Here is a 26385-nt window from a genome sequence, read left to right as displayed (position 1 = left end):
ACTGTCATTCAGACTAGATGGAGGCAAGCAACAGTTGAAGGAAGCAACCATCACCAAGCCTGCCCTGAAAGAAGTTCTGAAAGGTCTCCTATAAACAATCACACCACCACAAATAGGCCATATATCAAAACACTCTAAAACTCTACAAGAATGGCGTTAAAATACCTTCAAGCAGGGAGTCGGGCAGTAGTGCAGTGGGTTAAGCGCACGTGGCGCAAAGCGCAAGGACCCGTGTAAGGATCCCGGTTCGAGCCCCGGCTCCCCACCTGTAGGGGAATTGCTTCACAGGTGGTGAAGCAGGTCTGCAGGTGTCTATCTTTCTCTCCCCCTCTCTGTCTTCCCCTCCTCTCTCCATTTCTCTCTGTCCTATCTAACAGCGACAACATCAATAACAACAACAATAATAACTACAACAACAATGAAAAACAAGGGCAACAAAAAGGGAAAATAAATAAATATTTTAAAAAAAAAGCACAGACTAAAAAAAAATACCTTCAAGCTTTGATATCAATAAATGTCAATGGCTTCAATTCACCTATTAAAAGACACAGAGTAGGAAGATGGATCAGAAAACACAATCCAACAATATGCTGTCTACAGGAAACCCACCTAACTCAACAAGACAAACACAGACTTACAGTGAAAGGATGGAAAACTATCGTACAAGCCAATGGCCCACAAAAAAGGGCAGGAACAGCTATTCTCATATCTGACATGATAGACTAAAATAGATAAGATTAAAAAAGATAGGAATGGACACTACTTAATGCTCAGAGGATCAGTCAATCAAGAGGACTTAACATTTATTAACATCTATGCACCCAATGAGAAGCCATCTAAATACATCAAACTTCTACTGAAAGAGCTACAGCAATATATTAATAGTAACACAATCATAGTAGGGGACTTCAACACCCCACTCTCTCAACTTGACAGATCATCCAGGCAGAAAATCAGTAAAGACATAAGGGAGCTAAATGAAGAGATAGATAAACTAGAAGTATTGGACATTTTCAGAGTCATTCATCCCAAGAAACTGGAATACACATTTTACTCAAATCCACATGGGTCATTCTCAAGGATAGACCATATGTTAGGCCACAAAGACAGCATCAGCCAATTCAAGAGCATTGAAATCATCCCAAGCATCTTCTCAGACCACAGTGGAATTAAACTAACACTTAGCAATCAACAAAAGATGCGTAACAGTCCCAAAACGTGGAAGCTCAACAGTACACTTCTTAACAACTTCTGGGTCAAAGAGGAAATCAAGGAAAAAATCAAAATGTTTCGAGACTTCAATGAAAATGAAGACACAAGCTATCAAAATATTTGGGACACAGCTAAAGCAGTCCTAAGAGGGAAGTTCATAGCTATACAAGCACACATTAGGAAACAAGAAAAAGCACAAATAAACAGTCTGATTGCACACCTTAAAGACCTAGAAGAAGAACAACAAAGGAACTCTAAAGCAACGAGAAGGTCAGAAATCACTAAAGTTAGGGCAGAAATAAATAACATTGAGAATAGGAAAAACCATACAAAAGATCAACGAAAGTAAATGTTGGTTCTTCGAAAGTGTAAACAAAATCGACAAACCTTTAGCCAGACTCACAAAACAAAAAAGGGAGAAGACCCAAATAAATCAGATAGTAAATGAAAGAGGAGATATCACAACAGACACCGCAGAAATTCAACATACCATGCAAGGCTTCTATGAACAACTATATGCCACCAAGCTAGAGAACCTGGAAGAAATGGACGATTTCCTAGATACCTACCAACTTCCAAAACTAAGTAAAGAGGAAGTGGTGGATAACATGAACAGGCCCATCACAGCTAATGAAATTGAAACAGTTATCAAAAATCTCCCCAAAAATAAAAGTCCTGGACCAGATGGTTTTACAAATGAATTCTACAAAACCTTCAAAGAAGAACTAATACCTCTACTTTTAAAAGTCTCCCAGAAGATTGATCAAAACACTACAAAAAATGGGAATAGATGGAAAATTCCTGAAGATAGTGGAGTCTATATATAGCAACCCTACAGCCACCATCATACTCAATGGTGAAAAACTGGAAGCATTTCTACTCAGATCAGGTACTAGACAGGGCTGCCCACTATCACCATTACTATTCAACATAGTGTTGGAAGTTCTTGCCATAGCAATCAGGCAGGAGCAAGGAATTCAAGGGATACAGATTGGAAGAGAAGAAATCAAACTCTCCTTATTTGCAGATGACATGATAGTATACATGGAAAAACCTAAGGAATCCAGCAAGAAGCTTTTGGAAATCATCAGGCACTACAGTAAGGTGTCAGGCTACAAAATTAGCATTCAAAAGTCAGTGGCATTGCTATATGCAAACACTAAGTTAGAAGAAATTGAAATCCAGAAATCAATTCCTTTTACTATAGCAGCAAAAACAATAAAATATCTAGGAGTAAATCTAACCAAGGAAGTGAAAGACTTGTATACTGAAAATTATGAGTCACTACTCAAATTGAAAAAGACACAAAGAAGTGGAAAGATATTCCATGTTCATGGGTTGGAAGAATTAACATCATCAAAATGAATATATTACCCAGAGCCATCTACAAATTTAATGCTATCCCCATCAAGATCCCAAGCACATTTTTTAGGAGAATAGAACAAATGCTACAAATTTTATCTGGAACCAGAAAAGACCTAGAATTGCCAAAACAATCTTGAGAAAAAAAGAACAGAACGGGAGGCATCACACTCCCATATCTCAAACTGTATCATAGGGCCATTGTCATCAAAACTGCTTGGTACTGGAACATGAATAGACACACTGACCAGTAGAATAGAATTGAGAGCCCAGAAATGAGGCCCCACACCTATGGACATCTAATCTGACAAAGGGGCCCAGACTATTACATGGGGAAAGCCGAGTCTCTTCAACAAATGGTGTTGGAAACAATGGGTTGAAACATGCAGAAGAATGAAACTGAATCAGTGTATTTCACCAAATACAAAAGTAAATTCCAAGTGGATCTAAGACTTGGATGTTAGACCACAAACTATCAAAATACTTAGAGGAAAAGATTGGCAGAACTCTTTTCCGCATATATTTTAAAGACATTTTCAATTAAATGAATCCAATTACAAAGAAGACTAAGACAAGCATAAACTTATGGGACTACATCAAATTAAAAAGCTTCTTGACAGCAAAAGAAACCACTACCCAAACCAAGAGACCCCTCACCGAATGGGATACATGCCATACATCAGACAAGAATTTAATAACCAACATATATAAAGAGCTTGCCAGACTCAACAACAAGACAACAAATAACCCCATCCAAAAATGGGGAGAGGACTTGGACAGAATATTCACCACAGAAGAGATCCAAAAGGCCAAGAAACACATGAAAAAATGCTCCAAGTCTCTGATTGTCAGAGAAGTGCAAATAAAGACAACAATGAGATATCACTTCATTCCTGTGAGAATGTCATACATCAGAAAAGGCAACAGCAGCAAATGCTGGAGAGGTTATGGGGTCAAAGGAACCCTCCTGCACTGCTGGTGGGAATGTCAATTGTTCCAACCTCTGTGGAGAACAGTCTGGAGAACTCTCAGAAGGCTAGAAATGGACCTACCCTATGACCCTGCAATTCCTCTCCTGGGGATAGATCCTAAGGAACCCAACACGTCCATCCAAAAAGATCTGTGTACACATATGTTCTTGGCAGCACAATTTGTAATAGCCAAAACCTGGAAGCAACCCAGGTGTCCAACAACAGATGAGTGGCTGAGCAAGTTGTGGTCTATATACACAATGGAATACTACTCAGCTATAAAAAATGGTGACTTCACCGTTTTCAGCGGATCTTGGATGGACCTTGAAAAAATCATGTTGAGTGAAATAAGTCAGAAACAGAAGGATGAATATGGGATGATCTCACTCTCAGGCTGAAGTTGAAAAAAACACAAGTAGAACTTGAAATGGAATTGGCGTATTGCACCAAAGTAAAAGACTCTGGGGTGGGTGGGTGGGGAGAATACAGATCCATGAAGGATGATAAATGACATAGTTGGGGTATTGTTAAATGGGAAACTGGGGAATGTTACGCATGTACAAACTATTGTATTTACTGTTGAATGTAAAACATTAATTCCTCAATAGAGAAATAAAGAAGCAGAAGAAAAAAAATTATTTATTCCCCCCCCCCAAAAAAAAAAGATATATTTATTGTGTGAGAAAGGAGGAGAGAGAATCAGAACATTACTCTGGTGCATACAAATGCCACACACAGACTTAGCTGAGGACCTTACACCTCCTGTGTTACCTCAGTTTTCCTCTCTATACTGAACACTTTCCAAGGAGCTCTGCACTTTATTCTGATCTTTAATTTTCCACCATATCACACAGAGCGTTTTACAGCCTCCTCTTTTTTGTCACCAGGGGTGCACAGTAAGACCAGTGTTGGTTTCTGTGCTTATGAGACTTACCTCACTGGGGAAGATTGGCACCCGCTGTTTATGTGATGGGCTAGCCAGTGGGATGGTCCTACATGGACTTGTCATTGGCTGGTTGTGTCGATTTCTAGGACCTTCCCAACTCAGACCTCTGACATGATATGACTAGGTTGTTTTTGTTTTGCCTAATTTTACCACTTTATTATTTTATTTTTTTAATATATATTTTTTAAATTTTTATTTATTGTTGGATAGAAGCAGAGAGAAATTGAGAGAGGAAGAGGCGATAGAGAGACACCTGCAGCCCTGCTTCATCACTTGTGAAGCTTCCCCCATGCAGGTGGGGACCAGGTGTTTGAATCTGGGTCCTTGTGCACTTTAATGTGAGTTCTTAACCACCACCTTGCCCCTATTTGACCACTTTAATAGACATTTTGCTGTTGAAAACAAGCTTCAAAAGCATTACTTTGAAGGGCGGTTGGTGGTGCACCTTGTTGAGCGTACATAGTAAGATGTGCAAGGACCCAAGTTCAAGCCCCTGCTCCCTACCTGCAGGAAGTATGTTTCAAGAATGGTGAAGCAAGTCTCCAGGTATCTCTCTCCCTTTCTCTACTAATCTCAGTCTCCATCTCCCCTCTCAATTTCTCTCTGTACTATCTAGTAAAAATAGAACTGGAGGGAGCATTACTTTGGCTGTTTTAGGGGAAGCAAAATAACTCATCTGGGAGTGTATCTGCTTTATTGTGCCCGTGACCCAGACCCAGGTTTGAGTCTGGCCCCTGCCCCACTAGGGTAAGCTTCAGTTCTGTAATGTCTCTCCCTCTCTTCTCTGCCTCTGTCTCTGTATCTGAAAAGTTTACCAGGAGGGGTAAAGCACTGACGACTCGGGGGAAGAAAAAAGTCAAGAGTGGTCAGCCTCAGCTTACTCAGTACCACGGAGCAAACCCAGGGTCTCATTCAGTCAAGTCCTGCAACACATTTCGCTGTGGATCGATTTTTTTTTTTTTTTATATTTACTTTCTGTGGTCCAGGTGTTGGTACTGTGAATAAAATTTTGGGTTTTCAAGCATGAGTTTAATCCCTGGTAGCACATGTACCAGAGTCATGTCTGATTCTCTTTGTCCCTCTCATTACTAAATAAAAAGGGGGAAAAATAATCTTAACATGAGAGTGAGGAGAGAGAAAGACCAAGAATCTTGCTCTGGCACATTGAAGTTCAGTGATGTCACCACTGGGCCATCTCCCATGATGTCAGGAGTCAGTGATAGAGTAAGAGCGATGTAGGCTGATGCTAATGGTTACTCAGACTGGCAGATTCTTTTTTTTTTTTTTTAATGTTTTACATTCAACAGTAAATACAATAGTTTGTACATGCATAACATTCCCCAGATTCCAATTTAACAATACAACCCCCACTATGTCATTTATCATCCTTCATGGATTCTCCCCACCCACCCACCCACCCCAGAGTCTTTTACTTTGGTGTGATATGCCAATTCCATTTCAGGTTCTACTTGTGTTTTCAAGACTGGCAGATTCTTGTGTGGGAAGATAACACGATGGATATGCAAATACCAGGGAGGCCTGAAGTCCCAAATTCAGACCTTGCCATGCGAAAGACTTTGTTTGTTTGTTTGCTTGTTTCATTTTTTTTTTTTTTGCCTTCGGGGTTATTACTGGGGTTCAGCACCTGTACTACGAATCCACTGCTCCTGGAGGCCATTTTTTCCCTTTTGTTGTCCTTGTTTATTGTTGCTGTTAATATTATTATTGTTGTTGGATATGACAGAGAGAAATGGAGAGAGGAGGGGAAGACAGAGAAGGGGAGAGAAAGATAGACACCTGCAGACCTGCTTCACCGCCTGTGAAACGACTCCCCTGCAGGTGGGGAGCTGGGGGTTCAAACCGGGATCCTTACGCCCGGTCCTTGCGCTTTGCACCACGTGCGGTTAACGCACTGCGCCACTGCCTGACCCCTTTTTATTTTTTCTAGGTTTTATTTATTTATGAATGAATGAGAAAGATAGGAGGATAGAGAGAAAAAGAACCAGACATCACTCTGGTACATGTGCTGCCAGGGATTGAACTGGGGACCTCCTGCTTGAGAGCCCAATGCTTTATACTCACTGCACCATCACCTCTTGGGCTACACCCATACGTAAATAAAGTATATATATATATATATAGATAGAGATATATTACTTTAATGATAGAGAAAGATACAGAGACCAGAGCACTGCTCTGCTCAGCTCTGGCTTATGGCAGGGCTGTGTATTAAATCTGGAACCTTGGAGCCTCTGGCATGAGAGTCTTTTTCTTCTCTTTCTTAATATTTTATGATTTTCAGGCCACATTTTGGAATCAACTTTTTAAAATTTTTATTGATTTTGTATAGAGACAGAAATTGTAAGGGGAGGGGGAATAGTGCGGAAGAGAGAAAGAGAAACCTGCAGACCTGCTTCACTCGTGAAGCTTTGCCCCTGCAGGTGGGGACCAGGGATTGAACCTGGATCCTTGGGCACTGTAATGTCTGCACTTAACCAGGTGCGCCACCGCCTGGCCCCCCATCAACTTTTTTTTTAATTAATTTTTTAAAAAAATACTCCCTTTGGGGGCTGGTTGGTAGCGCAGCGGGTTAAGCGCAGGTGGCGCAAGGACCGGCGTGAGGATCCTGGTTCGAGCCCCCGGCACCCCACCTGCAGGGGAGTCGCTTCCCAGGCGGTGAAGCAGGTCTGCAGGTGTCTGTCTTTCTCTCCCCCTGTCGTCCCCTCCTCTCTCCATTTCTCTCTGTCCTATCCAAAAACAATGACATCAAGAAAACAACAAGGGCAATAAAAGGGAATAAATTAATATTTTTTTTAACAAATATTTTTTAACAAATATTTTTTTTAACAAATGACATGCTGGGGCCGGGTGGTGGTGCACCTGGTTCAGTGCAGGTAATACCATGCACAAGGACCCAGGTTCAAGCTCCCGGTCGCCACGTGCAGAGGGAAAGCTTTATGAGTGGGCAGTCGGTATTGCAGGTGTCTCTCTGTCTCTCCTTTTATTGGGAGAGAGCACTGCTCAGCTCGGATTTATGGTGTGACTGGGGTTTGAACCTCGGACCCAGAGACTCAGGCAGAAGTCTTGTTCGAGTAACAGTTACGCCGTGTCCCCCGCCCCTCCCCCTTCCTTCTGCCACCTGCGCTTAACCCGCTGCGCCACCGCCCGACCCCCCCGGGAACTTTTTATTTTAGTTTTTCGCCTCCAGGGTTATTGCCGGGCTCGGTGCCTGCACCATGAATCCACCGCTCCTGGAGGCCATTTCTCCCCCCTTTTGTTGCCCTTGTTGTAGCTTTGTGGTTATTATTGTTGTTATTGATGTCATTGTTGGCTAGGACAGAGAGAAATGGAGAGAGGAGGGGGAGACAGAGAGGGGGAGAGACAGACAGACACCTGCAGACCTGCTTCACCGCCTGGGAAGCGACTCCCCTGCAGGTGGGGAGCCGGGGCTCGAACCGGGATCCTCACGCCGGTCCCTGCGCTCTGCGCCGCCTGCGCTTAACCCGCTGCGCCACCGCCCGGCTCTCAAGTAAAATTCTTTTAAAAATGTAGTCTGCTAAAGTGAGTCTGGCCACTCGCAGGCGGCCCTGAAGAAACATCCAGCCGAGTGACAGGCTGCCCAGCCCCCACGCCTCCCAGCAGCCTCCGCGCGGCAGGGCGCGTCCGTTAATTGGCCGCTCGCTCGGAAGCCGGGGGCGGGGGCGGGGCTGGGCGCGAGGCATTGTGGGGAGGAGACGGCCGTCGGCGGGGCGCCATTTTGTGAAGCGGCGGTACCCTGTTGGAGATTCTGGGGCGTAAGACCGCTACTGCGGCTCCTTCGGTCCGTCTTCGGGGGTAAGTGCGCGGCGGCCGCAGCGCCGGGTGGCTTCTGCTCTCGGGCCGGGCCCTGTGGAGCCTCTGTGCTCGCCGCGGGCGCCGGCCGACCGCCCCTCCGCCTCTCCCGGAGCCCAGACTCCCGAGGCGTCTGAGGGCCGGGCCCTCCTCTCCGCGGCCGCGAGCGCTCGGGGCGCGAGGAGTCTGCCGCCAGGTGTCTCCGCCGCCTCAGGAGCAAGTGACGGGGGCCGTCGCCCGCTCCGCGGCGCTTCTCACCGTCGGCGTCCGGCCGCTGCGTGGGGACCCGCCCTCTCCGAGAGCCCCGGGGTGCGGGCGACGGGCGGGCGGGCGGGCGGCGCGGGGAGCCGCTCGCGAGAGCCGGCCGTGCGGGCCGCCGCGCCGCCATCTCGGCTGCGACGCCCGGCGGAGGCTCCGGGCCCTGCGGGAGCCTTTCCCCGGCCCGGGGCGTCTCGCTCTGGTGGTTTGGCTGCCGGCTCGGCGTCTTTCTCCTCAGGAGTTGTGGTGTTCTGTGAGGTTATTTCTATTTATCTGTTTTTGGACTCGCGTTCGCGGTGCCGTTTGTCCTGACGGGCGTTGTGGCGAGCGCCGTCGCCGTCAGTCAGCAAACCGCGCCGCCGCCGGCCGGGCCTCAGAGCGGCCGCCGCCTTTTTTTTTTGGCCTCGCAGCCCAGCGGCGGCCGCAGGGGCGGCAGATGTGCGCGAGCCCCGGGGCCTCTGTGGAAGCCGGCGCGGCCTCCCGCTCCTCCCGCTCCTCCCGCAGGCGCGGCCGGGTCTCCTGCGGACAGTTGGCCGCCTCCCTGGCATCCGGGTGAGCTTCCGTCCGCGCGCCTGGGCCGTCGGACGCCTCGCCAGCCCGGGCCGTGTCTCCCGCTCCTTCCGCAGGGGGAAGAGAGACCCGAACACGGAGCGCCGGGCGCGCTCTCCTCAGGATCATGGGCTCGGACAAGCGGTAAGTCCCTGCGGTCGGTCGGCGCCTTCCCCGCAACTCTGCGGTGGGGGGTAAACGCTACAGTTGTTGTTGTTGTGGGGAATAAACGTCACAGTTGTTGTTGTGGGGAATAAACGCTACAGTTGTTGTTGTTGTGGGGAATAAACGCTACAGTTGTTGTTGTGGGGAATAAACGCTACAGTTGTTGTTGGGAATAAACGCTACAGTTGTTGTGGGGAATAAACGCTACAGTTGTTGTTGTTGTGGGGAATAAAGGCTACAGTTGTTTTACATTTTATTCATTAACGGGAGGGACAGGAGAGAGAGTGAGCCCGAACATCACCGAGTCCAGCACTCTTTTCCTGCACTGCGCCACCCCCAGACCGCTGTCTATGATCGTTTTTTCAATCAGCCGCCCGAGTGAGTGTCTGGGGCCCGAGCCCCTGCGGTGGTGTTCCCGCCCCCACGCGCACAGCTGAGTGAGGAAGCCGGGGAGTGTCCGAGGAAAGCCTTAGCTAGGGTAGCCTTGACGGAAAGCTGGGAGCCGGGCAGAGGAGGCCAGATGGGCTAAGTCGCCCGGTTCCCGGCAGCGTTTAAGCCGGCACTTTGCTCAGTACCTTATGCTAGTAATCGGTCAGTGGGTCCTTATTCTTGTTACTTTCTCCAAGATAGTCCCGTGATTCAGATTTCCAGAACTGAGAAACTGGATTATGGGATATATATTTTTGTTTTCTTTAAAAAAAACTTGATTTTTAACATTATTATTGGATAGAGACAAGTTGAGGGGGGACATTGGACAGAGACACCTGCAGCCCTGCTTCACCCATCCAGCTCCCCCCTCCACCTGCGGGTGGGGACCAAGGGCTTGAACCTGCGACCTTGTGCACTGAATATTGTGTGTGCTTAATCAGGTGCACCACCGCCTGGCCCCTTATGACTTACATTTTTTATTTGTTTGGGTTTTTACTGGGGCAATTCCTAGCTCTGGCTTGTGGTGTGAGGGACTGATCCTGGAACCTAGCCACATCAGGCACCTGTTTGCATAACTATTGTGCTTTCTGCCCCATTCTGCACCAAAAAGTACGAAGGCGGCAGGGTGGTGGTGCACATTACCCTGCACGAGAGGGGGAGGTTTCACAAGCAGCGAAGCGCTGCTCTGCAAGTGTCTGTCTCCCTCTTCCTTTTGCTTTCTGTCTCTAACCAAGAAGCGAGTAAAAAGATAGTCATCAGAAGACTCTCAGCTTTAGTGGAGCATTATAGTAAGGGCATTGGCTGCTGTTGCTGTGTTTGGGCTCTCATTCAAAGTTGGACTCGAGCACACAGCCTTCATTCACACACCTGTCTTCCTGTTGCCCTTAGTCACCGTGACGATCAAATTAATGGCCCTGAAAACTCAAGAAATGTAATTTTCCCCTGATAACCATTGTTTGAATGCTGTGCTAGCAGTCTGATTTAGCATTTACTCTCTTAGGGTCTCATCACCATACTGAAATGGTTTTACATTTATTTTTGTTTTTTATCCTCTGAATGAGGTCCTGTATACATGTTGTTCTTGCCTTTTTCTTACACAGTGATTTTATAAATGCAATAAATAACTTTTTGAAATATTTGTCTAGTTAGTTGAGTTTAAGCCTATTGTGAGCTTTTCCTGTGAAGCCCAGTGCTGGCTGGTACAGTAGTAAAACAAAACATTTACAGAAAATAATGTTCTCTGGCAGTGCTAGTTGGAATACAAGAAGTAGGTTGTTGGTTTTCTTGCTGGGGGTGGGAGGGTTTGGGTCAAGTCATGTGAGTTGTTGGGCCAGTACCCAATTGTGTGAGACCTTTGAAAATGGCTCGCCTATTAAGCACACACATTGCAGTGTACAAAGACCCAGGTTCAAGCCCCAGGTCCCCACCTGCAGGGGAACAGCTTCATGAGTGGTGAAGCAGGGCTGCAGGTGACTCTCCCTCCTCCTCCCCCAGTTTCTTTCTGTCTCTATGAAATAATAAATAAAAATACATATTTTTAAAAGCCAAGAAAATGAATGATTTAGAATACATTTTCCAATAACAACAACAATGATAATAACCACAACAACAATAAAACATGGGCAACAAAAGGGAAAAAATAGCCTCTAGAAGCAGAGGATTCGTGGTGCAAGCACCAAGCCCCACCAATAACCCTGAAGGCCAAAAAATAAAATTTTCCTTTGAAATTGGATTAAAAGCTAATAATTGGGGGCCAGGCAGTAGCACAGCAGGTTAAGCACACATGGCACGAAGCACAAGGACCAGCCTGGTTCAAGCCTCCAGCTTCCCACCTGCGGGGGAGTCACTTCACAGGCAGTGAAACAGGTCTGCAGGTGTCTTTCTTTCCCCCTCTTGTCTTCCTCTCCTCTCCCTATTTCTCTCTGTCCTATCCAACAACTAAACGACAGCAATAACAACAACAATAATAACAATGATAAACAAGGGCAACAAAGGGGGAAAAAATAGCCTCCAGGACCAGTGGATTTGTGGTGTGGGCACTGAGCCCCAGCAATAACTCCGGAGGCAAAAAAAAAAAAAAAAAAAAGATATGAAATCCAGGGACTGGGATTGTAGAGAAATTGAACACATGCCTTGCAAGTAGGAGACCTTGGGTTCAGTCCCCAGGTCTGCATGAAGTGGCAGTGTGTGTAATTAAGCCCAGCTGGGGGGAGTTGGGCAGTAGCACAGCAGGTTAAGCACAGGTGGTGCAAAGAGCAAAGACCAGAGTAAGGATCCTGATTTGAGCCTCCAGCTCCCCACTTGCAGGGGCGTCGCTACACAAGCGGTGAAGCAGGTCTGCAGATGTCTATCTTTCTCTACCCTTCTGTCCTCCCCATCTCTCTCTATTTCTCTGTCCTATACAACAACGATGGCATCAATAACAAAAACAATAACTACACAATAAAACAAGGGCAACAAAAGGGAATAAGTATTTAAAAATAAAATTTAAAAAGCCCAGCTGGGGGAGATAGCTAAGTGTTGGTGTACCAGACATGCATAGTTAGATTTCCTTGGGTTCGGTCTCCAGCATCACCTTATGCCACAGCTAACTGAGCATTGATCTGGTCTCTTTCTCCTGTTCTCTCTCATGGAAATGAATGTTTTTAAAATATTAATACCCACTACAACAATAAAACAACAAGGACAACAAAAGGGAATAAATAAATATATAAAAAAATAAAAAATATTAATACCCTCCCCCAAATAAATAAAAAACCCAAACAGGTGACAGCTGTATTTTCAGTTTTAGCATGAATTTCTGACAATTTATGCATCTACAGATGTAGATTCCTTTCCACTGATTGTTCTTATTATTGTTAATCAGAAATATTTTTTGGTGGGGGTCTCAAGATTTATTTATTGATAAGATTATTTTTCTTGACAGAGTAAGTAGAACAGAGCGTAGTGGAAGGTACGGCTCCATCATAGACAGGGATGATCGTGACGATCGTGACTCCAGAAGCAGGCGGAGGGATTCAGATTACAAAAGGTCTAGTGATGATCGGAGGGGCGATAGATACGATGACTACCGAGACTATGACAGCCCAGAGGTAAGTGGCAGCATCTGTCATATTAGAATTATGAGTTATTATTGTCATATTAGAATTATTATCAGAGGCCCAAAACCTCCAGGATTCTTGGAACACATACACTTTCCTATAACCCTTAAAAGTAAATTGAACCGTGAGTCAGACAGTTGTGCAGGTGGTTAAGCGCATGTGGCGCAAAGCGCAAGGACCAGCATAAGGATCCTGGTTCGAACCCCCGGCTCCCCACCTGCAGGGGGAGTCGCTTCACAGGCGATGAAGCAGGTCTGCAGGTGTCTATCTTTCTCTCCCCTTCTGTCTTCCCCTCCTCTCCATTTCTCTCTGTCCTATCCAACAATGATGACATCAATAACAGCAACAATTAAAAAGGGGGGGGGTAACAAGGGAATAAATAAGTAAATATAAAAAAAAAGTAAATTGAACCTTATAAAACTGAGTGGGTTATGTAGTGTTCACCATGTACCAGGCACTCTCTGTAGGGGAACTGCCTCAGGGCTCACTGTAGCCTATAAGATAGGTGTCATTGCCGTTCCAAAAAGGGGTGATTGCGGCATAGCACTACCCCAATTGTGTGCTATAGGCACTGTAATCATTCCTGTGACTTTCCTGCTTGATTATTGGGTGCTCCCCAATTCATGAATTATCTAATTATCTAAGGAAGCCTAGACCTCTGATTGTTAAAGAGTAGCTTTATTTTTTTTAAAAAATATTTATTGTTGGATATAGAAATTGAGAAGGGTGGGGAAGATGCTTCCTGCAGGTGGGGACCAGGAGTTTGAACCTGTATCCTTGCACACTGTAATGTAAGCACTTATCCAGGTGCGCCACCTCCTGGTCCCTAAAGAGTAGCTTTTTTAATCATATTCTCTTCCATGGACATGCATAGTCTATATATAGTCTTTCATTGTGTGTTGTCATACAGGATGTTAGTTGCTTACCATTCTTCCTGAATTAAGTGTTTGTTGCCAGTTTTGTTTTCTTTTAGAAAACACCACTATGAGCATCATTGTTCTTATATGGGCTTTGTTCCTAGAGATAAATTCCTAGTGGTGGAGTGCCTGGATCAAAGGTTATAATACAAATGCAGTGTAATATTAATTGTAGTTTTTTTTTTTATTGTTAATCAGAGAGAACGTGAAAGAAGAAACAGTGACCGATCTGAAGATGGCTACCATTCAGATGGTGACTATGGCGAGCATGACTATAGGCATGACATCAGTGATGAGAGGGAGAGCAAGACCATCATGCTGCGTGGCCTTCCCATAACCATTACGGAGAGCGACGTAAGGGAAAACAATTTTTTTTTTTTTAATATTTACTCATTTCCTATTGCCCTTGTTGTTTTATTGTTGTAGCTATTATTGTTGGTGGTGATGTCATTGTTGTTAGATAGGACAGAGAGAAATGGAGAGAGGAGGGGAAGACAGACACCTGCAAAGCAACTCCCCTGCAGGTGGGGAGCCGGGGGCTTGAACTGGAATCCTTAAGCCAGTCCTTGCGCTTTGTGCCATGTGCATTTAACCTGCTGCGCTACTGCCCGACTCCCGAAAACAACAGTTCTAATTCACAGCCCATTTGACACAATAGACTTGGAGCTTTTTTTTTTTTTTTTTTTTTAAGATTTTATTTATGAGAAAGATAGGAGGAAAAAGAAAGAACCAGACATCACTCTGGCACATGTGCTACTGGGGATCGAACTCGGGACCTCATGCTTGAGAGTCCAAAGCTTTACCACTGTGCAGCCTTCCGGATCACAGACTTGGAGCTTCTAACACTAATTATTTCAAGCTCATACATATGTCAGTGAGATATACTTGTTTTTATAATGGACTCTTGTCAACTTGGTCCAGAGACAAATTTGTTTAGGCTTTGTAGCTCACTGTAGCGTTTTGAGAAGTCTTTAACGATAGAGAACAGGCCTTGTGTTTAGATGGGTGTGTGTGTGTTTGTGTGTTTCATTTTTCATGTATGTGAGAGGAAACAGAAATCAGCACTGCTTGCTCTAGTTTGTGGTGGTGTGGGGAATTGAACTTGGAACTTTGGAGCCTCAGGCATGATTCTTTTGCATAGCCATTATGCCGCCTCCCCTGCCCCTCAGTGTATTTTTATTGATGTAATTTATTCATTCCATAAAGATGTATTGCAAGAAGGTTGGCTGCTATTGGCCAGACTTTGTGATTTGATGAAAATTAGCCATTGCAAGGACTGGGTGGTGGCTCATCAGGCAGAGCGTGTGCACTGCTACACCTCCTTTGCCATGGACATGACTCAAGACCCAGGTCCACTTCCCACCATATTTGGCAAGTGTCTGTGCTGTGGTCTGCCTGCTTGTCTGTCCTTCCTGTCTATCTTGAAGAAGTTGGTCCTGAGTGGTGAATCCCCAACAGTGACAAAGATTAGTTATAAATGCATAGCATTGCATTGGCATCTATATTCTCGTAGTACTAAAAGTAGCATTGGCTGTTTTCTTTTTGCTACTCTGATTATTACTGGGGCTCGGTGCCTCCACAACATTGCATCTGTTCTGGCAGCACCCCTCCAATAAAGATAAGAGCTAGAAAGATACCTGCAGTGTACTGCTCGACCATTCGTGAAGCTTCCCCCATACAGATGGGAACTGGGGATTTGAACACGGTTCAGGTGCATGGTAATGTGTGAGCTCTACCAGGTATGCCATGAATTGGATCTGTTTTCTGACCAATGCTAGTTACAGATAGGTGTTAGATTCATACACTCAGCTGCTGTTTGTTCTTTTCTTTTTCTTTTTTTTCTTCTTCTTCCCAATCAAGACTTATCGCTGGGGCTAGCACTAGGAATCCACCACACCTGGTGGCTCTTTTCTTATTCCTTTTTTTCTTGTCTCCACGGTGATCGCTGGGGTTTTGCTGCCTGCACTATGAATCCACTGCTCCTGGAGGCCATTTTTACCATTTTGTTGCCCTTGTTGTAGTTGTTATTGTTATAGCTGTTGTTGTTGGATAGGACAGAGACAGATTGAGAGAGATGGGATGATAGACACCTACAGACCTGCTTCACCACTTGCGGGCTCAAACTGGGATCCTTACGCCAGCCCTTGGCGCTTTGCACCATGTATGTTTAACCAGCTGCGCTACCGCTCAGCCCCCCTTTCCTTTTTCTTTCTTTCTTTTTTTTCCTTCCCTATTTGATGGGACAGAGAAGTAGGGGAAGGGGAGATAGACTGGGATAGAGAAAAATAGATATCTGCTGACCTGCTTCACTGCTTGAGAAGCTTCCCCAACCAAGCCCACCCCCCCACAGATTGGGAGCAGGGCTCAAACCTGGCCCTTGCACATAGTGATGTGTGTGCTGATCTGAGTGCACCACTACTTGGCCCCCAGTTGACCTTCTAAGTGCTGGAATTAGTAATTTTCTGTTAGGATGTTTGAGTTAATAGTGAGTAACCACTCCATTACCTGCTCTACTGTGTACTGTTGTGGTGCTGCAGACCGGGGCGGGGGGAAGAAGTTCTGCCTCAGGAAAAACTGAGAGGATCAGCATGACTGCTCACCCGGATAGTGTGCCTGCTTTGTTGGCTTCCAGACCCAGCTTCCAGCCTGGCCTCTCTACACTGGGGGAAGCTTTGGTGCTGTGGTGGGTCTGTCTCCCCACAGCCCCCTTCTCCATTTTTTTCTTAGCCTGGAGCAGTGAAACTCCAGTGACAAATAACTGCTAACTTCAGCAGACGGTGAAGTCAGTGTGGAGTGCGGAATCAGTGTTAGAAGTTCTGTGAAATGACTTCATGTCCCTAAAGGGTAAAGGTTCTGCCAGGGAATTTGTTAAGCAGGGAAGGTGACATAGTGGTTCTACAAAATGCTTTCAAAGCCCCCAGCTTCGGTTCCCTGAACCACCCTAAGGCAGAGCTAAACAGTGCTCTGAACTTAAAAGGTTGTGGAGCAGTAGAAATGTTTTTGGTATGGTGGAGACCTTGGGGAAAGATATGGCCTGACCCTCCCTCCAGGCAGGAGTAGGGTCCTGAGAGCAGACCTTTCCCAGTGACTGGTGCTCCTGCTGTGATACAGGCATGAATGGTGAGGTGTGTGTGGAGCTGAGACCTCTCACCTGTGCTATTTGGTTGCTCAGAGGCTGCTTTCTTTCTTTTCTAATGTGAAAGACAGGAGGAGAGAGAAAGAACCAGACATCACTCTGGTACATGTGCTGCTGGGAAATTAACTCAGACCTCATGCTGGAGAGTCCAATGCTTTATCCACTGTGCCACCTCCTGGGACCATACCATAGGCTGGATTTTTTATGTGCATTTATGGTAGAGTTGAGGAGAGAGGCCCTAAACAGCATTCTGGCGTGTGTGATGCCTGGGATCCGACATGGGACTTCATGCTTGGGAATCCAATTGTGCTGTTATTGGGCCGCCAGACTGCATCTTGATTTAGATGAACAGGGAGTAACATAACAACATGGGAGCTTTTGGTGCCAAAGCACTTCTCCCCATTTGATGCTAGGACTTAAACCTGGACTCTACTCGTGGTAAAGCCTGTACCCTGCCCAGTGAACTATATCTCCACCCCAGAAAATACAAGTCAGAATGTTCTTTATAGCCTGGTTAATGTTCATTTTTATTTATTAGAAGTTAAGTGTGTTAATATCTTTATTGATTTTATTACTATTTTTTACATCGGGTATCCCTAAATGATGAAACCACCCTCTTGGCAACCTCTTTCTGTTCTTTTCCCTCTTTTATTTGATAGAACAGAAATTGTAAGAGGAGGGGAAAGATAGGGAAGGAGAAACTTCAGCCCTGTTTTACTGGTGAAGCTTCCTCCCTGCAGCTGGGGTCTGAGGATTTGAACCGTGGTCCTTGTGCAATGAAATGCATGTACTCTTACCAGGTGCACCGTCATGCAGCCCCCTCCCCCCAGTTTATTTCATAATAGAGGTAGACAGTCTAAGAAGGAAACCGTAGCACCAGAGCTTCCTTCAGTGTGGGCACTTGGGCTGGAACCCAGATCACATGCGTGGCGAGGCTGCACACTACCCAAATGAGTTAGTTTGCTGGCCTAATACCTTTATTAATTTTTACACCATGAAGATTCTAAGCTTTTTCTTTTTTTTTTTTTTAAGTTCTTTTATTTTTTATCATCTATCTATTGATAGAGACAGAAATCTAGAGGGAAGGGGAGAGATGGGGGGAGGGAAGGAGAGAGACCTGGGTAGAGATAGAAATAGAGATGGGTTGGGGAGAGGGAGTGAAAGGAAGGAAGGAAAAGAAAAATGAAAAGAGACCAGTAGCACTGCTTCACCACTCAAAAGCTTTCCCACAGACTTGAACCCAAGTCCTTGTGCATTGTAACGTGTGCTTACTCTGGCTCCTGTGATTCCACTGTTTGAATTCAGGACCTCATGCTACAGACAGAGAGAGAAAGAGAGAGATCAACATTTAAAAAAAAATTATCTTTGTTTATTGGATAGACATAGCCAGAAATTGAGAGGGAAGGGGTGAGAGAGAGACAAAGACCTGCAGCACTGCTTCTCCACTTGTGAAGCTTTCCCCCTGCAGGTGGGGACCAGGGACTTGAACCTGGGTCTTTGCACACCGTAACATGTGCTTTCAACCAGGTGTGCCACCACCCAGCCCCCTCAGATTTAAAGAAAAAAAATTTTTATTCTCCTTATTTATTGGATAGAGACATCCAGAACTTGAGGTGGTAGGGAGAGAGACAGAGAAACACCTGCAGCCCTGCTTCATCATTCGTGAAACTTTCCCTCTGCAGGTGGGGACCGGGGACTTGAACCCAGGTCCTTCCTTGTGCACTCAAGCAAGTGCGCCACCACCCGACTCCCTAGTTTTTGTTTTTAAAACCAGGGCACTGCCCGACTCTGGCTTGTGGTGCAGGGGGATTGAACCTGAGGCTTTGGAGCCTCAGGCAGGAGAGTCTCTGCATAACCATTATGCTGTCTCCCCTTGCCAGAGAGATCTAAACATTTTATCCCTGCCACCTCTGGCCTGCAAATATTGACTTAATGGGGGGGGGGGCAAAAAAAAAATCACTGTGCTCTGGGACCTCGTGTTGAGAGTCCAATGTCTGCATTGCATCTGGAGCCACTGGCTATTGATTTCTCTTTTCAAGGTAGAAAGTGAAAAAGACGATCCTACACTGCATCCCACTCTTCTGATTATTGATGTGTTTTCGAGGATAGTGACATATATCCTCTTTTAAATTTCATTTTGTGTGTCCTTTAGAAGACAGTGAGATAAGACTTAGGAAAGCAATGGAGGTAGAGGAGGCTGGGTGGTGGCACACCTGGTTGAGCGCCCATGTTACAATGCACAAGGGCCTAGGTTCAAGCCCCCGGTTCCCACCTGTAGGGGGAGGAAAACTTTGCAAGTGGTGAAGCAGTGCTGCAGGTGTCTCTGTCTCCCTTTAACCACCGCTTCCATCTCAGTTTCTGCCTATACAAATAATAAAAAGAATTCCCAAAATTTTTAAAAAGCTGTGGAGGAATAGCAAGATTGTACCACTAAAATACTTAAGCCTGAGGGTGAGGGAATGCCTTCAAAACTATTACAATACACTAGTTTATATGAGTTTTTTTCTTTGAAATTTCATTTTTTAGGCTAATTGCATTTTGATAGAATTTTAAAACTTGGCTATTTTGGGTCAGTGAAATAGCTCAGTCGACAGTGTGTTGCATTGCCATGTGTACAATCCATGTTTAGCCCAGCCCCCACTACATTGAAGGAAGGTTTGGTATTGTGATCTCTTTCACTCTCTTCTGCTTTTGTCTTTTAAAACACACACACACACACACACACACACACACACACACACACACACACACACACACACACACACACACACACAGAAAAGCAAAACCAAAGAAGAAATTGGGTAATTTTTTTAAAGTATTTATTTTTGGATAGAGACAGTTTAAGGGGTTAGGGAGAGAAAGACCCCAGTTTAACCACAGTACAATTTAACCACTTAATGGAATTTTCTCCTTGCGGGGGGTGGTGGGTAAACCTGGGTACTCTAATGTGTGTGCGCTCCCTCCCAGCCCCTGTATTGGGTGATTTTTTTTTTTTATTTTTAACCAGGGCACTGCTCAGCTCCTGGCCTAGGATTGTGCTGGGAATTGGCTGTGGGACCTTGGGGCCTCAGGCATGAATGTTTGCTGCATTTAACTATTAACACTCCTCTGTACCCCAAATTTGGCTAATTTAGCAGTTGGTAGAATACTCAGCTTTACCCTTTCTTTGGTGTGTGGTAGTATGTAATTGAAGTGTTAATTAAAAATGTGTGAAAACCTGTGCAGATTCGAGAAATGATGGAGTCCTTTGAAGGCCCTCAGCCTGCTGACGTGAGGCTGATGAAGAGGAAAACAGGTGAGCTTGCTTAGTTCCGGCTGTTCTGGTTCTCTTCCCCATTCCCACTTCAGTCCCGAAAGAACATCCTAATACCCCCATTCTTCAAGCACATGAATTCAGAATGAAAGGTTTGCCATGGCTAAGGAATGTGACTCTTTGAAAAAGAAGTTAGAGAGCATCTGAGGACTTAAAAAAAAAAAAATCAAAAAAAAAACAAACCTTTTTTAGGGATTTTTTTTCCCCCTTTGGTAAGTAGCAATTTATAAACTTGTTTGACTGTAGTCGGTTGCATGGTTACTTTTTAGCGTGGAATCAAATCGAGTGGCATTAGTTCAGGCGACTTGGTTCCTTGCCATGGCAAAGTATCAAGAAGATCCCCAAGTCAAGCCACATTTGTAAAGCTGCTTCCCAATTGGCTTTGTCACGCAGTGTTGAAGCAGTGGGAGAGAGATTCACCTGTTATAAAGGAACTGACTAACACGAGTATCCCGTCTATATCTGAATGCTGTCTCTAGGTGTAAGCCGTGGTTTCGCCTTCGTGGAGTTTTATCACTTGCAAGATGCTACCAGCTGGATGGAAGCCAATCAGGTTGCTTCACTCACCAAGTCTAGATATTCATGAAAATGGAACAAGTCTGTACAATTAAAAAAAAGTGGTCAAAGGAGTGGTTTGTTCCAAAGGAGTGACTTAAAAAAGAAAAGCTTTGTATATATTAAAATTGATATTACTAGTATAAATACAGCACCGTTTACCACATTGCAGAATTTGCACTGCTTTTAAACTTGACTGCCTTAAACATTACCTGGCGGGTTTTCTTAACCACTAAATACCTGTCTGGTAATTTTCAGGACTTCATGATGTTCCCCTGTTACCTATCTGATTATATTCCTATTCATTATGTCTGCTGAGAGTGATCTTAGAATGTCTAGCTCTCTGACAGTGAAAAGAATATAATGAAAACCGACTTCAGGCGTTTTATACGTAATTCTTTATTTCTCCTTGAAGATGAAAAGGCTCCAGGAAGCATAACTACTAGTGTAGGTCTTCAAGGATTATTTAAGGACTTACTGGGACTTAAGTGCCCTTAAGTCTGATGAAATTAGCCTGGGAGCTGCTGTCTGCTGCTTTCTACTCTAGTGACATTAACATTCTAATCTCCCTGAGAATGCCTTTCATAGACTGTTCAAAGCAAATCATTGGTGCCTCTTTGATGTGGCACTGGTTAAAGTATTCTTGATATGTGTCAGGACAGTCTTTAGAGCTTGGCACTTAGTTGTTGTTATTTTTTATGATTATTTTTTGCCAGAACTCAAAGGACAGTGATGAATGCTTTAAGCAAGTGAACTCTGGGTAGTTTGCTTAACTCACGTTGCTTTGTGACTTGTCACCCATAAATAAGTTAGATTCTTTGATGGGTTATGTTGCCATTTATATAGTAAGACCCAAATAAATTATGGGCATCATTTTAATTGACCATTTTGTTAGATTTTTGAGCCTCTAACTTTCTTAACCCAAAGGTGACATTCTGATCTTATAAAAGTAGAGCTTTATCTACTGTATACCCTGGGTGCCATTCTAGTAAACTCAGAACATAGAGAAACTTTGTAAGTTTGCTTTTGACGTGACTTGTTTTGATGTAATGGATGTATCAGAATGATTTGCCTAGGAATTTAAAACTCCTAAGTTACAACTTACAGGATATGTTTAAATCTTCACAATTTTAATGTATACAAAGCTGTGTTACTGTGTAATATTTCATTACATTTCAAATTCACTCCAAAAATAAAGGCCAGTTGGATTAGGGACTCAGTGATAGTTTGAATTCTCCCCCAGCACACATCCCTCCTAGTGGGATGATCTGTTGACATACTTCCCAGCTCTGTTTTTGCTTTTGTACATCACAGTGAGTGGACAACCCTTTAACTCTTTCCCTCTTGTGGGAAATATTGCAGAGACAACATTCATAGCATGTCTTTAATTCTTCCAGGAATTTCAAGAACCAAATTGCTAACAGTATGTAGAGGGGTTAGACCCTTTTTCAAAATCCAGATATCTAATCTTCTACTTATAACTTTTTATAGTATTGGATTGGAACACCCCCACTCCCTCCCTCTGAACCCCTGCCCCAAAAGAAAGAAGGTGCTCCTGTTTAATGAAGGCTGTATGGGGGCAGATGCTGGGTGTACTCTTAACTAGACTCATTCATCTTTGTGTATTGACATTGTAAAGTCACATGGTTGACTTGAAGGACAAAGTGTTGTATGCATTTATGGATTTCTCCTACCCCCTGAAGAAGCTTCATTGGCCTCCTGGTTACTCATCTTGAAGAGAGCACCATCTATTTCAGTGAAAAACACATCAGTTACATAGAATGTTACATGGTTGCAATTGGCAGGAAGAAGTTTCATTTAGCAGGTTTAGAGTTGATGGCATTCAGAATAGGTTCTCCTGAGAAAGAGTTATAACAAAATTCCCTTTTAAAATGAATTCTCCTCCCCTTGTCCCCCACAGGACACATCCTGAAGCAGAAGTTTGGGGGATGGGGAAAATATAAAGACTTTTACTTTGCTTAAGGAATGAGGAACTGGGGAAAAGTGAAGCAAAGCCCGAGGACACCATGCTAAGGGCTAGAACTGGGAGGATTGTGTCTTCTGCATTTGGAAATAGACTGTCACTCTCAGGCAGCCTGTCATTGCTGAATGTTAGGATTTCTGTCTCTGCTGGTGCATGTCAGCGTTTAGTGTTTGGCAGCTTTCTCAGCACTCCCTGACTCCGTTTACCTTTACTCCGCATCCCATTCTCTTACTGCCTATCTGAAGGATTGGATGGGCAGAGTATAGGTGGCGGTGGTTGGTCCTCCCCGTATGTTGTCCATTTAATTCCAGAGCACTGATTTTTCCGAAGTGTGCTCTGCCCTGGGAAAATGGACACATGTTCCTCACAATGGGAATAACTAATTGCTACTTTTTTTCTTACAGAAAAAGTTGGTGATTCAAGGAAAGCACATTGCAATGCATTATAGCAATCCCCGACCTAAATTTGAAGATTGGCTTTGTAACAAGGTAAACGTGTTGTTCTTCCCAAATAGATAAAACTCCTTTAGAAGACTATTTGAAGGGGCCAGGCAGTGATGCACTCTGGTACATTACAGCGCATAAGAGCCTGGGTGGGGTTCAAGCCCCTGGTCCCCACCTGCAGAGGGAAAGCTTCACAGGCAGTGAAGTAGTGCAGGTGTCTCTCTCACTCCCCTCTCAGTTTCTCGGTCTTTATTCAGGGAAAAATGTGCCATCCACATGTTAAAAAAAAAAAGTGTTCTGTTAACATTGTGTTTATAGAGTGGTCCCTATAAGTATCCTGGTGGAAGAAAGACTTGCACAGTGGCTTGCTGTAGGGTTTCTAGGTGAATACTAAAACTTCTTCCCAGGGAGTCAGGTGGTAGTGCAGCAGGTTAAGGGCACATGGTGCAAAGCTCAAGGACCAGTGTAAGGAACCCGGTTCGAGCCCCCGGCTTCCCACTTGCAGGGAGGTTGCCTCACAAGCGGTGAAGCAGGTCTGCAGGTGTCTTATCTTTCTCTCACCCTCTCTGTCTTCCCCTCCTCTCTCCATTTCTCTCTGTCCTATCCAACAACAACAAAAACAACAAGGGCAACAAAAAGGAAATAAATACTTAAAAAAAAAAACTCCCCAACTTCAATAAAAAAATAATGAATTTTTCTTCCAGATACATAAAAATTATTTCCTTGAAAGAATTTGTGTAGAGCAATGTTCTGTCTATATATTCTAATACTTTATCCACTGCACCACCTCCTGAACCACCTCTGTCTATATATTCTTAGAACCACCTCTTTGTCTTAGATACATGATGGCTTTCTGCTTTTTTTTTTTAATATTTATTTATTCCCTTTTGTTGCCCTTGTTTTATTGTTGTTGTTGTTATTGATGTCATTGTTGTCGGATAGGACAGAGAGAAATCGAGAGGGGGGCAAGACAGAGGGGATTGTTGTTGGATAGGACAGAGAGAAATCGAGAGGGGGGCAAGACAGAGGGGGAGAGAAAGACAGACACCTGCAGACCTGCTTCACCTCCTGTGAAGCAACTCCCCTGCAGGTGGGGAGCTGGGAGCTTGAACCGGGATCCTTACGCAGGTCAAGCTTTCTGTTTTTTTATGTTGCTTACTGGCACTTCCTATAACTCTTGTTCTAACCCACATTGTTTAAAAAACAAACCCTGAACTGTTGCATAAAGTATTTATAGGACAGGGGATTTGTTCAGCAAGAGTGCACACCTTATATACATGAGACCCTGGGTTCAATCCCTGGTACCACACATGATGTAGAAGTGCTTAAGTTGTGTGCTGTCCCTCATAAAAGTAAATGAATAAATAATTACAGATTTCTCCCCCTAGTGCTGCCTTAACAATTTCAGGAAAAGACTAAAATGCTTCCGATGTGGAGCAGACAAGTTTGGTAAGTTCAGATTGATTTGTTTGTAATACCCATTAAAATGTGACTTAAGTTGGGGTACAAGGGTAACTCAACACACACAAACCCCAGGGTTTGAGCTCTGTCAGCAGGGAGGTGGCACCAGTGCATCCTCCTCTCCTCTTTCCTCCTCTGTCGGAATAAAGAAACAACACAAATTAGTGAAATCACTCAGGAGTTAGGCCTCGGCTCCGCAAAAAGAAAAGGCTTGACTAAGTTGTCTGTGAGCTTGGGAACAGTATAGACTAGGGCATTTACCCAGTAATGGTATAATTTGCTCAAGTCTTTTTACCTTGGGCTATGCAGGTGATTATGCTGGTAGTGAAAATACAGAAAGTTATTTTCCAAAATTGCTACTTAATTTGCATTCTACTTTGGTTTAGGCAGAGATAGTGTCCACTCTCCACGGGCTTCAGTTTTGCATTCTATATTGATCATAGCAAAATTGACACTATTTTACTGTAACCTCAACAGTTAGAGAAAGGATTGCGTTTTTTTTTCCTTTATGAACTCTGGAAGCTGGAGGATGACTCTCACACTTGACCCTGAATGAGGGACTGGGTTTAAGTCCTTAGCTTCCCTGGTACCACATAGAGGGGCAATTCCTCTAACAGTGAACCAGCACTGTGGTGTCTCTACTCTTTGTCTCCTTCTCCTTCTACCTTTCACCCTCCAGAGAATAAAAACCAAATCTCCACTAGGAATGGTGAAATCACAAAGACTCAGCGCCCCCCTCCCCCCCATAGCAAGGAGAAAATGGAAGTAAAAATGTCGTGGTTTGTATACATGTCTGTATTAAGAATGTAGTTGGGTTTTGGTTTTGGATACGTTGTATGTGTTCAGTTACTGAGTCCTCCCCTTCTTGTAGACTCTGAACAAGAAGTGCCCCCTGGAACCACAGAATCAGTGCAGTCTGTGGATTACTACTGTGATAGTAAGTTTAACTATAATCTTTTGCTTTTACACTAGAGGTTGACTTCAGGTGGAATTCTTTTTTTAATAAGTAACAACTTCAGTTTGTCCCATAAAAGATTCGCTTTTAGAATCTTTTTCCAACGACTGGGCAGGTAGTTTAATAGGTAGAGCACAGTATCATGTGTGAGACTCCTTATTCCATTCCCAGAACTACATATGCTACAGTAGTGCTCTGTTCTCATAAAAAATAAATCAGGAGTCGGGTGGTGGTGCGAGGTGCAAGGACCAGCGTAAGGATCCTGGTTTGAGCCCCCGGTTCCCCACCTGCAATGGGGTCACTTCACAAGCATTGAAGTAGATCTGCAGGTGTCTTATCTTTCCCCCTCTTTTCTTCCCCTCCTCTCTTGATTTCTCTCCTATTCAACAACAGCAGCAGCAATAACAACAATGACAGTAACAACAACAAGGGCAACAAAAATGGGGGAAATGGCCTCCAGGAGCAGTGGATTCATAATGTTGGCACCGAGTCCCAGCGATAACCCTGGAGGCAATAAATAAATAAATCTTAAGAGTCTGGGTGCTGGACTCTCAAGCATGCCATTCCAGGTTCTGTCCATGACATTGCATGTACCAGAATGTCCCTCTCCCTCTTTCATTAATAAATCTCTTTTTTTTTTTTTAAGTGATTTACAAAGTAACATGGGTACAGTACCACACTTTCCATCACCAGAGTTGTGTGTTCCCATTCCCTTCATTGGAAACTGCAGTAGTTCTCATTAGTAAATTTTTTTTAATAAAGCTTTACAACAGATAGCCTCCGTGTTAAAATGAAAG

General features: G+C 44.4%; 1 protein-coding gene across 2 annotated transcripts in view; it reads left to right on the top strand.

The window, feature by feature from the left end:
• Window positions 1–8184: 8184 nt before the first annotated feature.
• RBM5 (RNA binding motif protein 5) overlaps window positions 8185–26385 on the top strand; it is a 34015-nt gene continuing 15814 nt past the window's right edge. The window contains exons 1-9 of one of the 2 annotated variants that reach the window (XM_060204643.1): window positions 8185–8325; window positions 9085–9273; window positions 12650–12815; window positions 13940–14095; window positions 20103–20172; window positions 20670–20743; window positions 23134–23217; window positions 24561–24621; window positions 25505–25570. In XM_060204643.1, the coding sequence (XP_060060626.1) occupies window positions 9257–9273; window positions 12650–12815; window positions 13940–14095; window positions 20103–20172; window positions 20670–20743; window positions 23134–23217; window positions 24561–24621; window positions 25505–25570 (694 nt within the window). In that variant the 5' untranslated portion in view covers window positions 8185–8325; window positions 9085–9256. The remainder of the gene's footprint in view (window positions 8326–9084; window positions 9274–12649; window positions 12816–13939; window positions 14096–20102; window positions 20173–20669; window positions 20744–23133; window positions 23218–24560; window positions 24622–25504; window positions 25571–26385) is intronic. The other variant, XM_060204644.1, reaches the window with a different exon arrangement.

Source organism: Erinaceus europaeus, chromosome 12, assembly GCF_950295315.1.
Source record: "Erinaceus europaeus chromosome 12, mEriEur2.1, whole genome shotgun sequence".
NCBI classification, from domain to species: Eukaryota; Metazoa; Chordata; class Mammalia; order Eulipotyphla; family Erinaceidae; genus Erinaceus; species Erinaceus europaeus.
Note: the sequence above shows the minus strand (reverse complement) of the source record. Positions and strands in the feature narration are given on the sequence as shown.